Raw genomic sequence first — 17,287 nt, 5'->3', positions numbered from 1 at the left:
CACCGAGCGCGTCCCCGGTCCGCAGGGACAAGCTGGGCGGCGCACTTGGCCTGAGCCTGCGTGGCCCTCCCTGGTGGAGTCGAGTGGAACGACCCTGGTTGCAGATGGGGTTGCGGGGAGCCGAGCGCTGGTCAGTCCACTCCCCTCCACAGGGGCCTGCTGAGAACTCCAGCCTTTCTCCAAGGGATCCCTTTCCCGGAGACCTGGGGTGGAGGGTGTGGCGGGACAGACGCGCCCCAGGTTCAAAGGGCCCTGGACAGGGTCCCTAGCTCCCACCAGCATTTAGGCTGCTTTTAAGGCTATAGGAGGAAGCATCTGAGGGGAGACAAAATTCCATGCCAGCTTGATGATCTGGGGCAGGTGTCTCATTCAGTTGGCTTCAGTTTCCTCATCTGTGAAATAGAGATAATATTTGGTCCGCCTGGACCAATGTCCTTGAGACCTTCGTCCTCACAGACAGGGCCACAAAACTACCCTCCCCACCGCCTGCCAAGGTCAGATTCCGTAGATCATCCAAGTGTAGACTGCATGAAGAGGCGGAGAACCCGGGGCCTGCTACCGATGCCTTCCTTGTCCCTAATGTTTGCAGGCAGGAGTGGAGAAAGAGAATTCACATTGTGTTTAGGGATCAAGTTCTAGCTTGGGCAGTCTGGAGATTTTTTTATTGGTTCTTATACAGACATGAAGGTGTGATTCAGTTATTTGTGTTATATATGCCTTCAATTATCAAGGGACAGGGACTGAGATTCTCAGAACTAGAAGACTCATTTGTGTGTATTGCTGATGGTTCCAGGTGCCACAGCAATTTCTCCTTCCCTCCACCAGTCTCAACATTCAAATCATGTTACTCCCTTGCCAGGCACGGTGGCTCATGTCTGTAACCTCGGCACTTTGGGAGACCGAGGCGGACAGATCGCTTGAGCCCACGAGTTCGAGACCAGCCTGAGTAACATGAGGAAACCCCGTCTCTACAAAAAATACAAAAATTAGCTGTGTGTGATGGTGCGCGCCTGTAGTCCCAGCTACTTGGGAAGCTGAGGCAGGAGGATCATTTGAGCCTGGGAGACGGAGATTGCAGTGAGCCAAGATTGCACCAATGCACTCCAGCCTGGGTAACAGAATGACACCCTGCCTCGATAAATAAAGTTACTCCTTATGAACTTTAGATTTTTAGAGGGGAGTGAGGTGTCATTTAAAAGGATAATGCTTGCTTTTGCTCGATCCAGCATACTGCTTTTACCTTAATTAGTGGTGTTCTCCAGAGCATGTAAAAATGGTTCCATTTAATGGCTTTGTAACGGGGGGAGGTGAAACGGGTAACCCAGAAGTGTGAGTGGGAGGAGAAACTGGAACCTGGCCCAACCTGGTTTGACTGGATGAGTGATTAGCAGGAGTTGCTTTTTAGCCCATCTCTGATGGTGGAACAATCTGATCTTTGTTTCCTCGCTTTTAGTGACAGTTGTAACTTAGATAATTATAGTCGTGTTGCTTAAGGATGGGGATACATTCCGAGAAAGTGCATCGTTAGGCGATTCGTTGTTGTGTGCACATCCTGAGCTGCGCTCACACAAACTTGGACGGTACAGCCTTCTACATACCTAGGCTATGTGGTGTAGCCTATTGTTCCTAGGCTGCAAACCCATACCTGTTCCTTTACTGGATACTGTAAGCAGTTGTAACACAGTGGTAGGTATTTGTGTATCTAAACATATCTGGACAGAAAATGAATTTTTAATCTCCATTATAACCTTTTGGGACCACCGCCGTTGTTGATGGAAATGTTATGTGGCACGTGAGTACATTTTTGAGTGACATTAGCTATAATGCCATTGGTTAATTTGACTACAAGAGCATAATATTAATGAGAATGTACCACAGTGAGCTTGGGATTTGTGGCATTTAATAACCAGGAACTCATGAAAATCACCACATGTAGCATATTGTCCTGCTAAATAGGATTTCTTTTAATGTGAACAGGTAGCTTCCCTGCGTACATTTTTGGCAACAGGTGGACGACAATTTGGTGTATTGACACTGATAAACGCCTCTCCGGCGTGCTCATGGGCTCCGTCTTACTTGAGGCTCCTCCAAATGAGTGCCTCAGCGCAGAGATCCCAGCTGGCCCTTCCGTGCTCTGTGGCTGGTGTTTGAAGAGGAGGAAGAGAGCACTTGAGAAGGCAGCGGGTGGGTCTCCCACCCATCTAGAAATCACATTTGCAACTTGCAGTGCCCTCCGATTTCACCCTGCACAGCAACAGCCACTTGTGAACAGTTGCCACGCTTGGTGTCACGGTGGATAAAGTGACCTCTCTGCCGAGAAATCACTTTGAAATCCTATACCAAGAAAACAGTGCTCTTTACCTGAAGCACGTCAACGCACAGGCGTTTGTCTGGCACGTAGACACGGGGCTGTAGGAGGGTCCTGTCACTCCGCAGCTGTGATTCCAAGGCACCTCATGGCCCCGCAGTCTTGAATTTGCTCAGTACAGCCGGGTGCTTTCTGCTGCAGAAAGCCAATTATAAAAGTCCCAATACCAGAATCGTTTTTCCATTCATTCCAACTTCTAAAAAGAGTCCGATGATGTGTTTTCACCTGTATCTGTAAGTGGGGCGGAAGTTGCTGGGCGTCACACGTGGAAGGGGGGTGAGAGCATGTGTCCTGGAGCCTGTGTGGCCTGTTGGTCAGGTGCTTGTGGAGGTTTAGCTGTTACCCTTTGGCTGTTTCTGGACTAAGATCATCAACTTTCTTAAACTGAATTTGGTTTTCCTTGGGCTCTGTCGTCTGTGTTGTGGGCTTGTGGTGGTGGACACAGGATGTGACAGTCTTGCTGAGATCCCTGAAGTGACTATATCCTCTGGGATAACAGAAAGTGGAACTTACTTTTGGGCTTTAAGAGTGTAAAAATTTTTATTAAAGTACCGGTAAAACGAAAAGTGCCTACTTTTAGTTTTCACCGTATTTTCTTCAACTCAGGCCCTCCCTCTGTTACCTGTCATCTGACATGGAATTTTGTGTAACTTTCCTTCCAAGTAAAGGAGGGAAGATTAGCCCCAGCCTCTCACTGGTTCCCAGAGCTTTTGTCTCTGAAGCCGCAGTCACTTCCTGGAGCGTTTCTGGCTGAGGGTGTTGCAGTGCTGGCTGGGAGGGTGGGGCAACACTTTACAATTCTGAACAAGTGCTTTCTGGGTAGGTTGCCGGTCAGTGCCTACTAGAGACAGGACTGACCAGTTGCTCTTCCTTTCAAGAACCTTCAAGATCTGCGGTCTGGGCTTTGGTTGAAAGATGGCGGCCCTCACGACCCTGTTTAAGTACATTGATGAAAATCAGGATCGCTACATTAAGGTAAGGGAATATTCATTAAAATCTGATATTCACTAAAATCCCTATTCATTAAAATCTGATTTAATCCCATGGGGCCCAGAGAAACTGTCAAGAGCTAATATGAATTATGCCATTTAAATCCAGGGTTAGAAGATCTGCCTAGAGATCTGTTCCATTAGCTTCTTCCTACAGTATAGGTTACACTTTTGGTTTTTGATAAAGTGTTAATATATGTTTCTAAGAATAGCAAACCTAATTGAAATTTTTGTTTCATCTCCATCAACAATTTCTTGTGATAATTACAGATTAAATAGATTGCATTAAGTATATTCTAAGTAATTCAATAATGTTATATATAAATCTGTTTCTTGATGTTAACTTAGAGCATTATGCTGTAAACGTATTCTTCGTAGACACATTACAGATGAAATCTTTAGAATTCTCATTCTGAATATTATACTTTAGAAAATTTGGCCATTGTCAAGATGATAAATAAGCTAATTTGGACTGTGGCAACATTGGGTATTTTCTGTATCTTTCAGTTGTAATTTAGTTAGATTCAGATAGAAACTTATTTGTGGAACCTGGTACATTTTACATTTACTTCCTCCTTAATCGTTAAAAATAAACCATCTGACATTTTTCTTTTGTATTCTAGTTCTTGGTACAGGGTTAGAACAAACAGTTTTTAAAATCTTAAACCCAAAGCACATGTGATGGGTCTGTCCTATTTCCAGTCAGCCTATTCAAATGCAGCAGCCACAGAGGGTCAGGCAACCACGTGTGCCTAGAACATGGCAACATTATGGAAACCTTTTCTCCCTCAAGGACACCTTTTCAGAATCCTTTGTTGCTTGTTGTCCACAAACAGAAACTCGCAAAATGGGTAGCTATCCAGAGTGTGTCCGCGTGGCCTGAGAAGAGAGGCGAAATCAGGAGGATGATGGAGGTTGCTGCCGCAGATGTTAAGCAGTTGGGCGGCTCTGTGGAACTGGTGGATATCGGAAAACAAAAGGTAGGAGGCAGCATTCTTTGCATTGCAAGACCACAAACAGATTCTGCCTGAGGGGTTGACAAGACTCCACAAGTTCTTAAAAGGTCTTTCGCTTCAAATACTCCAGGCATCTTTAAAACAAAAAAGGAAGGGCCCGATTTGGATGGTAAGTCCTGTACGTGACTGCTTCAGTTGTACTGGGACAAAGGTCTTATGGCACTCAGCATTTTTCTCCAGGAAGGAGAACTGCTGACAGTTACTCAAGACTAAGTTAATGTAACAGTCCTTCTTAGAGAATGGCTGAGATTCCCGTCCCAGTGATCCGTAGCTTTCAAACTAGGAAGTTACACTTTATTCATGTCCGTTTAAAAATTATAAAGACTCAGGCCGGGCGCGGTGGCTCACGCCTGTAACCCCAGCACTTTGGGAGGCCGAGACGGGCGGATCACAAGGTCAGGAGATCGAGACCATCCTGGCTAACACGGTGAAACCCCGTCTCTACTAAAAATACAAAAAATTAGCCGGGTGTGGCAGTGGGGGCCTGTAGTCCCAGCTACTCGGGAGGCTGAGGCAGGAGAATGGTGTGAACCCAGGAGGCGGAGCTTGCAGTGAGCTGAGATCGCACCACTGCACTCCAGCCTGGGTGACAGAGCAAAGACTCCGTCTCAAAAAAAAAAAAAATTGTAAAGACTCCTCCCAACTCCCAGCTTCCCCCCACACACAGTGCTGCATCCCTGAGCCTTTTTTTTTTTTTGAGACAGAGTCTCCCTTTGTTGCCCAGGCTGGAGTGCAGTGGTGTGATCTCGGCTCACTGCAACCTCCGCCTCCCAGGTTCAAGCGATTCTCCTGCTTCAGCCTCCTGAGTAGCTGGGATTACATGCGCCACCATACCCACCTAATTTTTACATTTTTTTATAGAGATGGGGTTTTGCCACTTTGGCCAGGCTGGTCTCAAACTCCTGACCTCAGGTGATCCGCCTGCCTCGGCCTCCCAAAATGCTGGGATGCCAGGCGTGAGCCACTTTTTCATAAGAGCTATTTTGTATGGGGGTCGGTTGCTTTTCATTGCAGGATTCTGACAGGTGAGAATGGTTTGTTTTCTTCCTAAATGAACAGTCTCACTTTGTGGTACAGTAAGTACTCACATCATCCACAGGTTCTTAGAAACTGCAGCTTTAAGCAAGACAGCATACAACAACGGGTGCTTGAATAAGGTAGTTTTGTTCACTTAAAGTCACCGTTTCTAAAAGCCTATCCATGAAGTTGAGTGAGGACTTACTAGGTGTGTGTATGTGTGTGTGTATGTGTGTGTGTGTATATATATATATTTTTTTTATTGGGACGGGGGTTTCCAGGCTGGTCTCAAACTTCTAGTCTCAAGTGATTTACCTGCCTTGGCATCCCAGATTGTCACGCCACCATGCCTGGCCTCTTACTGTATATTATTTCACTAGTTTATTTCAAATGATTTCAGCCTTATGTTAATTGCATGTTTCATGCCATATATTTTCAAAGTTGGTAATATTCTTTTATATTCTTTGATCTAATTACAAGCTTAGGCTTATCTGGGTTCTTTGGCCTGATGATTGGGTGTCAAGCTGAAATCACAGCCCTAGAAGCTTGGGTGTGGCCGTTCAGTTCAGCGTGTTTGTTTCATCAGAGGGAGAGAGTGGAGGCCAGGCAGCTGTGTCCATGGGAGCCCACGGGAGGCTCATGCAGAGCAGGTGCACGCCCAGGCCTCCCGATTCCCCAGGCAGGGCTGTTCATATGAGGTTTTCTTCTGAAAACAAATTTAAGAATTGACTGAAGGTATATTATAACTTCCCACCAATTTCCCCCAGTCTTTGGGAGAATAAACCAAGTTTCTTCATGTTGTTTCTTTTGAGGGTCAGACTCACATTGCTCCCTTTCCTTTCTTTTTTCCTAATATATTGAAAAATCTAGGTGAGGTAAATCATTTTTAGGAGTTGTTTCATTACAATAGTTATATTTACTTCATTGATCACTGACATTGCTGTACAATTCTTAAGAAAGGGCCTTTCATAAAAAGCTAAATTACTGTTATACTATTTTGAATTACATAACACTGAGTTTTATCAAGGAATTGAAAGATTTCATCACTGGTGGAAATCTTCTGCAGAGCTGCTTGTGGCTGTGGGGTGACCACACATCTTCTCTTCTCTCCCCGCGTGTCCGGGTGGCAGTGAGGTTCTATTTTTCAGAGTGATGATGACTTGATGCAGGGGTGAAGGTGGAGGTGGGTGTTCTCCTGTGTCAGTGCAGAAGTCGGAGTCTTTTCAGGCTGATGAAGGAAAGGTGATCTTTGGCATTTCAGAACAATGTTACCTATGGGCCCAAGCAGTTTCTCAGAAAATGCTGAAGTATTTCAGAGGAGCCCTACTGAGCAGAAATTTATTTAGAGAAAATCTGTGGTCTTTTGAAAATCATTTTTCTGCTCAGGCAAGCTGAGGGCCAGCTGGGACTGCCAAGGCCATGGGTCCCCTGGGATCAGAGCAGGGAAATTTCAGCAACAATTCTTTGTCCCTGGTGGCTACAGGCTGTCCTGGTGAGAAGTGAAGCACAGACACAGCCACAGTGCCACTGGGACAAATGATGGGCATCAGACCATACACTGCACATGCAGCCACAGTGCCGCTGGGACAAATTTCGCAGCCACGGTGCCGCTGGGACAAATGACGGGCTTCAGGCTACATGCTGCACACTGGCAGCCATCAGGTTACAGGAGTTACTTAAATTACTGGGAACACAAATCCTGGATCCCACAAGAATCCCAGCCACCTGCCCAGTTCCCTAAAGAGCTTGCACACTTAGAGGGGGTGCCCTGCAGTTTGGAGGGGACACTTTTCTCAGCCCATCACCAGCACTGTCCTGATCCAGTTGTCATTTCCGTGACGGCTCATTTTACCTCTTAATTGCAAACTGTTAGTTTAACTTCAGCATCACTTTAGTTTGTGTGTTATGTCTGTTAATACCTATTTTCATGAACAGTATTTTCTAGTAACTAGACTGATACATATGGATGTCATGTTTTAGTATGAACAGTCTCTTCCTCCTACAGCTAAAACCATCCCCTGCCACTTGCTTGTGGCCCTCTGTGATGAGCGTGGGGTGTTTTCCTGCTGGAATATAGGCACTGGTAGAGGAGCTGCGTGGCCACAGGAGTTTTGCTCAGCCTGAGTGGGTCTAAAGTAAAAGGCGGAGACCATTGACCTGATGTGAAAATTGGAAAAGACCTAAGATTGCTTTGCCTCCATTTAGATGCAGGGGCGGGCTGGGATGCCTGTCCCGTCCTCCATTCCTGTGGGATTGTGGAACACTGGTAGTGCCTTTGGGACAAAGCTCAGAAGGCGTACCAGCTACCACTAACTTTTTAGAATGGCTAAATGTGAATTTAGATATAGTTTTTTGTTTTTTTTTTCTTTATATCTTAGTTTATGGCCTTTTCCATGCATAATTGTAATCTATGCACAGAATTTCAAAAATATCTCTTCTGATTTTAGATTATAGTTGATTTTAACCATCATTTCAGAAAATAATAAACTAAGTTGCATCCTGAACTCAGCCTGCGTGTTTTCTTATATAAAAGTCAAAGAAACATCAGCCTTTAAGAATTTACCAAATCCAGCCGGGTGCAGTGGCTCATGCTTGTAATTCTAGCACTTCGGAAAACCGAGGTGGGTGGTTTGGCTGAGCTCAGGAATTCGAGACCACCATGGGGGCAACATAGTGAAACCCTGTCTCTACTAAAATACAAAAAATTAGCCAGGCCTGGTGGCCGGCACCAGTAATCCCAGCTACTTGGGCAGCTGAGACCCTAAGAATCGCTTGAGCCTGAGAGGCAGAGGTTGCGGTGAGCTGGGATCACGCCACTGAACTCCAACCTGGGTGACAGAGCAAGATTATGTCTCAAAAAAAAAAAAAAAAAAAAAATTTACCGAACTACCTGCAGTTGGCAAACATGATTCTGTGCCTGTGCTCTGGAGTACAAGAAAGGCAGGAAGTAAATCTGAATTAGTGACTGCATTGAACAGCGTGCTCTTAAACTCTACAATAGAGGTTGCTTGATAAGGACAGATAAGGAAGCTCAGAGTCTTTTAATAATCTCCACCTGAAGTACTGCGTTTCTTAAACAAAGGCTGTCCTTGGTTCCTTTCCTCTCCATGCTCAGCTCCCTGATGGCTCGGAGATCCCGCTCCCTCCTATTCTGCTCGGCAAACTGGGCTCCGACCCACAGAAGAAGACCGTGTGCATTTACGGGCACCTGGACGTGCAGCCTGCAGCCCTGGAGGACGGCTGGGACAGCGAGCCCTTCACCCTGGTGGAGCGAGACGGTGAGCCCACGCGTGCCCAGAGGAAAAGCACTGACTTTTGGAAAGTCACTGCTAGTCCGTTTTTCTGTTTCCAGTACAGACTGTTTGTATTTTATTTTATCTATTTTATTACTTTTTTTAAATCTTTTTTTTCAGACAGAGTCTCACTCTGTAGCTCAGGCTGGAGTGCAATGGCGAGATCTCAATTCACTGCAAGCTCCGCCTCCCCGGAGTTCAAGCGATTCTCTTGCCTCAGCCTCCCCAGTAACTGGGATTACGGGTGCCCACCACCACACCCGGCTAATTTTTTTATTTTTAGTAGAGACGGGGTTTCACCATGCGGGCCAGGCTGGTCTCGAACTCCTGACCTCAAGTGATCCCCCCACCTCAGCCTCCCAGAGTGCTGGTGAGCCACCACGCCAGGCACAGACTGTTTTTAACACAAGCTAGAAATGGAGGTTTCTCACATGTGCCTCTGTCGCTGAACTTCAGAAAGCCTGCCTTGTCGTGTGCAAACGAGCACCCCATGGCTGGGGTCTGCCAGGCTTCCTCTACTGCTGACACTTCTCAGAATGCACATTTGGAATCAAGGCAGAGCCGTCCTGAAAAGCCTGTCCCCCCGTCCCCCTCCCCTGCCCTTACCGACAGCTGCTTCTGCAGTATATGTTAGTGGCCTCGCTCACCCCGGCTGCCTCGGTAGGGGTGGCGACGTCCCTGTTATTCACCGACTGCTTCCGTGTGCCGGGCACCTGCAGGCCTTTTGAGCCCGTGCTGTGAGGGACCCCGCAGACCGGCCTCTCTTCTTCCTGCTCCTTCTGGCGTAAAGGCCTTCTGCTTTCATTTCTGAATTTCCACATGTGCCTGCATGGGAGTCTCTGACCAGACGAGGAATCCTCCCGCCCTGGTGCTAGGCCCCTCTGGGCTAAATTCCAGGCTCTTCTCTTCGAAGCCCTTCCAACTGTATCATCGCATCTGTGTTCGAACCTTTCCTGGCCCAGTGTCAGTTGTGTTCATTACTGTGCAAAATTGAAAATTGAAAATGACTTTACTTAAAGCAACATTCCATGTCATTGTCCTTGTCATGGTGGAATTACTAACTTGCGGTAGATTGTAGGATTAACCCTCTCTGTGCACTTGGGTGCCCCTCGAGCTTCAGACCCACACGTCTGCTTGGCCATGCCCTCAAGTGCCAGACCCGCATGTCTGCTTGACTGTGCCCTCACTCCTGGAACTCGCTCTCTCTGAACAGGAGTCCTTGTCTTTGCTCCTTGTCTGCTGTCTTACAGTCTCCGTGAATGGCACCTTCTCTCTGCCACCTGCACCGGGAACTGGGTCCCCATCCCTACCAGGCTGTCCTTCGGGACCACTGCCCTTCCCACATTGAAAGCTCCCTGTCTCCCTCCCCCGCTCCTCGGCTGGGGCCTGCTCTCCACTTCTGGGCCTTCACGGTGCCACTCCCTTTCTGGGCTGCTCCCAGAGCGACCTCAACATGCCACTTCTCTTCTTGACTCCTCCTGGGGGACTCAGGATGGCACAGAGGGTCCCTCCCCTCGCCTGCCTTCTGCCGGCCCCTTCTCCCACCTGTACCCAGCCACACGGGACCACTTGCAGCCCCCAGGAGCGTGTGCTGCTCAAAACCACCTGGGCACCTGTGCGGGCGTCAGCCCCGCCACCACTGCCTCGTCCTCTGTGAGGCCTGGCTTTGACCATCCTCTTAGCCCTCCCTGTCCCAGCCTCAGTAGGCTCCCGACTGTCAAGGAACCTAGAAGAGCACCTGTACTGTGGTAAAGCTTCACTGCCAGCCGCCCGGCCGCCCTCTCCTTGTCGGGGAGCCTTGGAGGGTGGGCAGGTCACATTTGTCTGCAGCTCTGAGCCAGCACCGTGCCAGCCACTGCAGTTGTTCAGTGTTTGTCGTAGGGAAGAGGACTTTTTTTAGAAAAGCTTATATTTGACTTTCAGTTTTTGTGAAAAGTTGGGTTTCATTGGTCAAAGGAAATTCCCCAGGTGGTGATGACTTTCAGCCTCATACTGCCGTGGGCTGGGTCATGCTGAGACAGCGGGACCTGGGAAGCAGGCTGAGCCCCGGGAGGTCAGGAGACCAGTTGGGCAGACCCAAGCCCATGAGAAGGCCGCGCCTTGAGGACGGCTCCCTCCTCTGTCTGGTTCCAGGAGGCTGGGATGGCATGGCAGAGGATGGAGGAGGGGTGGGGCCTCGTCTTCAAGTTCTCGCTCACGTTGTCAGCTTCCCCAGAAGCAGGTGTGGTGAGGGGCCACTGTGACTGATGATGCTGATTAGAAGCAGCGTCTTGTCTGTAGTTTTCAGAGTGATAACTACAGGAAGAAAGCAGCAGACGTTAACTGATAAACATGTTAGTTCTCTGGTTTTTAATCAAATTAGGTGTCACAATTGGGTGGGGGTGAGATTATGGTTCTTCTTTGACAACGGTGCCTTGAGGTTCCTCAGTGACTGGGCTTCCTGTCCCCATTGCTCCCCGCTAAGTGACTGGGCCTCCTGTCCCCATTGCTCCCCGCTAAGTGACTGGGCCTCCTGTCCCCATTGCTCCCAGCTAAGTGACTGGGCCTCCTGTCCCCATTGCTCCCTGCTAAGTGACTGGGCCTCCTCTCCCCATTGCTCCCTGCTAAGTGACTGGGCCTCCTGTCCCCATTGCTCCCCGCTAAGTGACTGGGCCTCCTGTCCCCATTGCTCCCCGCTGCTTCTGGTAAATAGGTTTTAATGAACTAAGCAGCTGGCTGCGACTTCCTGGAGTCAGATTGGAGGTCTCCACCCTGACCCAGCGGGAAGCCGTGCCCCCAGCTGACAGCCGTGAACACGGTGCGGGAGGGAAGGGGGGACTTGGGAGCATCCACATGGCTTATCTCTTTGATGATGGCGAATTATCTGACAAATTTAACAATAGTGTTGGGTGGAGACTGGGGGCTCCTGATCTCGGAAGGGGAAGCCTTGCTTAGCTAAGGGGTTATCAGATGTGCACCTGAGACACGCTGCTTCTGGGGTCATTGTAATCATCACTTCATGATTTTGTGGATTGCTGTTCTAGGCAAGCTGTATGGGAGAGGTTCAACTGATGATAAGGGCCCGGTGGCCGGCTGGATAAACGCCCTGGAAGCGTATCAGAAAACAGACCAGGTATGCCCCCCACGCTGACTTCTGCCTGAGTCCTGGGTTCCGTCTGAGCCATACAAAGACAGGTTCTCTGTTCACACAACGGCTTGTAAAGCTCACAGGAAAAGAGAAGACAAGCTCCCCCAGCCCTTATCAGCACAAATGATGTTTCCAGCTTTCGGAAACATTCAAAGTTTAATTGTTTTACAGCTGCTTTAAGGTCACAATATTGGCAACTCAGCATGGTTTTTGCCACCGCATGAAATGTGACTTTTCAGTCCCTGACGTCAGTCTGTGCGTGTGGTCCCTTGCCGGAATGTGGTGCAGGCTTTGTGATATCACACAGGCCGCTCACTCTCTCTGTGTGGTTTACGTCCTCCTAAAACTGAATTCTGATTTTTAAAATGTATTCTCTGGCTGGGTGCGGTGGCTCACACCTGTATTCCTTTGGGAGGAATTACTTTGGGAAGCTGAGGTGGGTGGATCACTTGAGGTCAGGAGTTCAAGACCAGCCTGGCCAACATGGTGACATCCCGTCTCTACTGAAAATACAAAATTAGCCGGGCATGGTGGTGGGCACCTGTAATCCCAGCTCCCTGGAGGCTGAGGCAAGAAAATCGCTTGAACCAGGGAGGCAGAGGTTGCAGTGAGCCAAGATCGTGCCGCTGCCCTCCAGCCTGGGTGACAGAGCGAGACTCTGTCTCAGAAAAGAAAAAAAGCATTCTCCTAGCTGTGAAATACCGGCTCATTGTTCAAAGTTTGCTAAAAAACAGACAAGTAGAAAGAAAAATACTTGCCTAGAATCCAAAGACAATTAATATTTTGAAATTTACCAAGATTTTCTGTTGCTTTTTGCCCAGTTGTGATCATGCTGTCTAGACATCTTTGCATCTTGCTTTTCTCTTGTATCGTGATGAAATAAGAATAAGATAAGCATTTTTGTCAAAGCATGGAATGTTAGCTCTGAAAAGGGTCTCAGCCCTGCTGGTCCAGGGGATTATTACTTTACATGGTGGGGAAGTGACACCCAGAACCACCTGGCCTGGTGCGGCCAAGCCCGCATGCTGGGCGGGAACTAGGAAGCCTCTCCAGCCTCTGGCCCCGTGGAGCCCTCAGCCTCAGCTGCAGTGCAGGCACCTCGGGCACTGGGGCAACCAAGGGTGACAGGTGGCTGTGCACGGGCAGAGGTCCTGTGGAAGATTTCACGTGGAGGGCAGAAGAGGAGGAGGAGGCAGGGGAGGAAGCGCATCCATGAACAGGGCTGTCTGGGGGCAGCCTGGGCGGTCTGGAACTAGGACTCAGTAGCTTTGAGTCCTCATTTAGCACCTGCCATTCTTTAGCCCGCCTGGCCTTTGGCAAATCACCAGCTTCGTGCACAACCTCATTTTTCACCTTTGGGTTTTGGGGTCAGAGTCGGGAGAGCACCTGTGAAGCCACAATGATCCAGATACACGCAAGGTGCGCACGTTCCCGTCGGCCTCCTCAGGGAGAGCAGCGCTTCTGTGCCTGGGAGCAGCGAAGGTCGCACAGGAGGACCCGCCCCTCCTCGTGTCGGTGGCGCCGCTGGTATAATCAGGACTCGTGTGCTGTTCTTCGTGTCGTGGCCCTTATTGCAGAGGGAGCAGCACGGGCTTTCCTGGAAGCTCCCCTCGGTCCTGTGGGGTGGCTCCAGAGAGCCCCAACTTGCGAGACTGGACAGGTCCAAGTGGCCCGGAGCCACAGTGGCCTGGCAGTGCCTGGGGAGGGGATGACGACAGGTGCGCACAGAGGCCCATGTGGTCGGTCTGGAGAATGCGGGAGATGTGAAATATGTAATCCTGAGTGTGGTGTCTAGAAAGAAGGTTCGCAAAGCTGAATATCCATTCGTGCTGTTCCCTTCTCACAGGAGATTCCTGTCAACGTCCGATTCTGCCTCGAAGGCATGGAGGAGTCAGGCTCCGAGGGCCTAGACGAGCTGATTTTCGCCCAGAAAGACACATTCTTTAAGGATGTGGACTATGTCTGCATTTCTGACAATTACTGGCTGGGAAAGAAGAAACCCTGCATCACCTATGGCCTCAGGGGCATTTGCTACTTTTTCATCGAGGTACAGTGCCAAGCTGTACGGCTTCACTTTTTTCTAACCCCTGAGTCTCCTGGTTCTTCCAAGCCCAAAGTAGGCAAGGACCCAGAAGTCAGGTGCGCAGGAAGGAGAAGCACAGGGCTCACGTAGTGCCCCAATTCCCAGCTTCCATAAACCACTGTCATAGAGCAGGGTGGACAGCTACATTTCCAGTGATCAGAAGTTAACACACAGCAGCGTCAAGCTAGGACAGTGTGATTGTAATGTCGCCTTGGAGCGGCTGAGAGGAGATTAAATGCTAGTTCATTTCAGGAGATGCAAACACATACAAAGCATTTTAGAAACACTTCCTTGTGAAGGTTGAAATATTGATATGTTAGCACTTAGGCTCCTTATCCCGTGACTTAAGGAGAAACTGAGGCCAGGTGCAGTGGCTCACGCCTGTAATCCCAGCACTTTGGGAGGCCGAGCCAGGCGGATCACTTGAGGTCAGGAGTTCGAAACCAGCCTGGCCAACATGGTGAAACCCCGTCTCTACTAAAAATACAAAAAGTTAGCCGGGTGTGGTGGCGGGTGCCTGTAATCCCAGCTACTCGGGAGGCTGAGGGAGGAAAATCACTTGAACCCAGGAAGCGGAGGTTGCAGTGAGTGGAGATTGCACCGTTGCACTCCAGCCTGAGCTACAGAGTGAGACTCCGTGTCCAAAAAAAAAAAGAGAAACCAAGGCAGCACTGAGCATGGGAAGGGCCAGGCCTGGCTGGATTCTCCCACTTACTGGCTGGTGGTCATCTCCCAATACCCCACAGGATGACTGTGGTGATTAAATTAGATCCTGTTTGCAGACGTCGTTTATAACCTGAACAGTGCTAGAAATCACTGCAGTTGCTGCCCTGAGCCCTCACTCTGAGCAAGGCACTGTTCTGGTTCTAAAAGTGGCCCCTTGTCACCCCCGGTGCTGGGAGGGGCGCTGCGCCTCTTCCATGTGCAGGCCAGGAGGCCGGGCACTTTGCGGGCAGCTGCCCTACGCTGGGCACGCGGCTGCTCCGTGCAAGGGCGAGGTCCGACCCCAGGTGTCGGGCTCCAGGCCCGTGGTGGGTCTCATTCATGTCGGGCCGCCTCTCAGCAGAGGTGCAGGGTCTTTGTTAAACTTCTAGCGAAGGCTTTGAGTGGGAGGCAGATTGCCCTGTGGGATGCTTGTACCTGTGGCTAGTGTTACCATCTCATCTGTGGTTGGCATATGCCACAGATAAGCTGGTATTTTTTTTGTTCCTGCCTAAGTTTTTAATTGGGGAAATGCTTTGCTTTGCTCCCTGAGGGAGCAAATTTTGATCTGGAAAATTGTCAGGCCTTGTAAATGCTCTTTGTTGAATTCACTGTCACATGATAAAAATAAGCTGCCACTAGGCAGCCAGATACAGTAGCCTTTGTTTCCGTGCAGGTGGAGTGCAGCAACAAAGACCTCCATTCCGGGGTGTACGGGGGCTCGGTGCACGAGGCCATGACTGATCTCATTTTGCTGATGGGTAAGTGCGGGATGGGCGTTCCGTCCGCAGCTTAGGGGAAAGTGGACGCGCGTGACCTCCAGGCTGTCTGTCATCAGCATTGGGTGCATTTCAGCATTCCACATGAACCAACTTCTGTCTCGGTTTCCAACTGTACCTCTCCCTCCTTCCACTCACTTGTGCCTCTGAGAGGCCCCCTTGTTTTATTTTTGCCCCTGAAGCCCTCCTGTGCCTGTCACCACCTGGTGAAACCTTACCCTGCCTCCAGCACCCAACTCCGTCGCCCCCAGGTCCTGTCTGGCCAAGCCCCTCGCAGCAGGTGGTGCTGTCCTTCCTTTGGACGTGGTCATTTGACGTCTCTTGTAGAGCGTGTGTTTGGGCCCGTCTTATGTGATAACTGGCCCCGTCCAGGTCCCCCCGCCTGATCAGCTCTTTGAGAGCAGGCGTCTCGTCATGCTGTCCTTGGCGTCCTCCTGCTCTGAGGCCAAGCACAGCCCTCGCTTCCCGCAGCATCCACAAGCTCTCCATTCCTCCCCGCCAATGCCAGCTGCCCGCGTGACACCCACTCTGTGATGCCCACAGTTTACCCTCAGCTCAGGAGCAGCACGTTTCTTGTGGAGTGTGTGTTCAAAAGGCACATGGGGCAGTGCGGTGGTGGTTAGAGTGGGGCTGTGTGAAGCCAGTCTGCTGATTTGTGTCGTGGTCCATGACCAAGGATCATTTCCTTTCCCCACGTGTTCCTCAGTCTCCTTACCTGAGACATGGGAATGCCTAGGCTGCTCCCTCATTGGCTGTTCAGCTGATTACATCACTGGCTTGTCGGCTGATTCCATCACTGGCTGAGCCTGAGGCCCCGGACGGTGCCTGACAGGCGACACGTGCCTGGGACGCGTCCACGAGCATCATTGTGTGGACCGTTGTGGCTACTCTTGGCCCCTCCCTCAGCCGCGTGGCTGTGGGGCCTGAGCCGCATCTCTCCTGAGCCCGGCTCCCTGGGGTCAGTGCAGGAAAGAGCAGCTTGCCTTGGCGCGGCCTCCCCTGGGTGCTGTAACCCTATCCCGCTTCCCTCAGGCTCTTTGGTGGACAAGAGGGGGAACATCCTGATCCCCGGCATTAACGAGGCCGTGGCCGCCGTCACGGAAGAGGAGCACAAGCTGTACGACGACATCGACTTCGACATAGAGGAGTTTGCCAAGGACGTGGGGGCGCAGATCCTCCTGCACAACAACAAGGTGCTGATTCAGGCCTCGACCCTGCCACCTGCCGGGGCCACGCTGTGACACAGGTGTCCCCCAGGCCCTGTCACCTTCCCTGGCTCCAGGGGGTCTCCGAGGGAAGGAGCTGGAGTGTGCAGTGCACATGAGCCACCAAACAGTGGAGACACTCCGAAAGCAGGCTGTGACCAGGTTGCTGGTCGTTGGAATTTTTTAGTATCAAAATCCACTTTTAATTCCATCAGACCTGGAGAAGCATGCACAGGGGACATGGGCTGGCTCCTGCTGGCAGCGGCTCTGCCATGTTTGTGTTTATAGAGTAACCTCCTTACCACTGGACCCAGGGATCATGTAAGCCACACCAGAGCCGAGTGCTAGGTGGAAACTCTGCCGAATATTTACCTCACTGTTAGGGGAAAAGTGGGTCATGACTTTTCTCTAGGCTGTAGGTTTATGCGGTATGGAGGTAAGTTCTGTAGGCTGTGGGCTTGTGCTGTATAGATGGAAGTTCTGCAGGCTGTGGGTTATGTGGTATAGATGGAAGTTCTGCAGGCTATAGGTTTATGCGGTATAGATGGAAGTTCTGCAGGCTGTGGGTTATGTGGTATAGATGTAAGTTCTCCAGGCTGTGGGTTATGCGGTATAGATGTAAGTTCTGCAGGCTGTGGGTTTATGTAGTATAGATGGAAGTTCTTCAAGCTATAGGTTTATGTGGTATAGATGGAAGTTCTTCAGGCT

General features: G+C 50.1%; 1 protein-coding gene across 3 annotated transcripts in view; it reads left to right on the top strand.

The window, feature by feature from the left end:
• The first annotated feature begins 847 nt into the window (after positions 1 to 847).
• Positions 848 to 17,287, top strand: part of CNDP2 (CNDP dipeptidase 2 (metallopeptidase M20 family)) — a 23,009-nt gene continuing 6,569 nt past the window's right edge. The window contains exons 1-8 of one of the 3 annotated variants that reach the window (XM_011975890.1): positions 848 to 946; positions 3,192 to 3,343; positions 4,194 to 4,337; positions 8,506 to 8,668; positions 11,707 to 11,795; positions 13,657 to 13,857; positions 15,272 to 15,356; positions 16,407 to 16,567. In XM_011975890.1, coding sequence (XP_011831280.1) covers positions 3,284 to 3,343; positions 4,194 to 4,337; positions 8,506 to 8,668; positions 11,707 to 11,795; positions 13,657 to 13,857; positions 15,272 to 15,356; positions 16,407 to 16,567 — 903 coding nt within the window. In that variant the 5' untranslated portion in view covers positions 848 to 946; positions 3,192 to 3,283. Of the gene's footprint in view, positions 947 to 2,489; positions 3,344 to 4,193; positions 4,338 to 8,505; positions 8,669 to 11,706; positions 11,796 to 13,656; positions 13,858 to 15,271; positions 15,357 to 16,406; positions 16,568 to 17,287 lie in introns of those variants that run through there. The other 2 variants (XM_011975889.1, XM_011975891.1) reach the window with 2 other exon arrangements.

Source organism: Mandrillus leucophaeus, unplaced genomic scaffold (genome assembly GCF_000951045.1).
Source record: "Mandrillus leucophaeus isolate KB7577 unplaced genomic scaffold, Mleu.le_1.0 Scaffold16, whole genome shotgun sequence".
Classification (NCBI taxonomy): domain Eukaryota; kingdom Metazoa; phylum Chordata; class Mammalia; order Primates; family Cercopithecidae; genus Mandrillus; species Mandrillus leucophaeus.
This window is presented reverse-complemented; position numbering and strand designations above follow the sequence as displayed.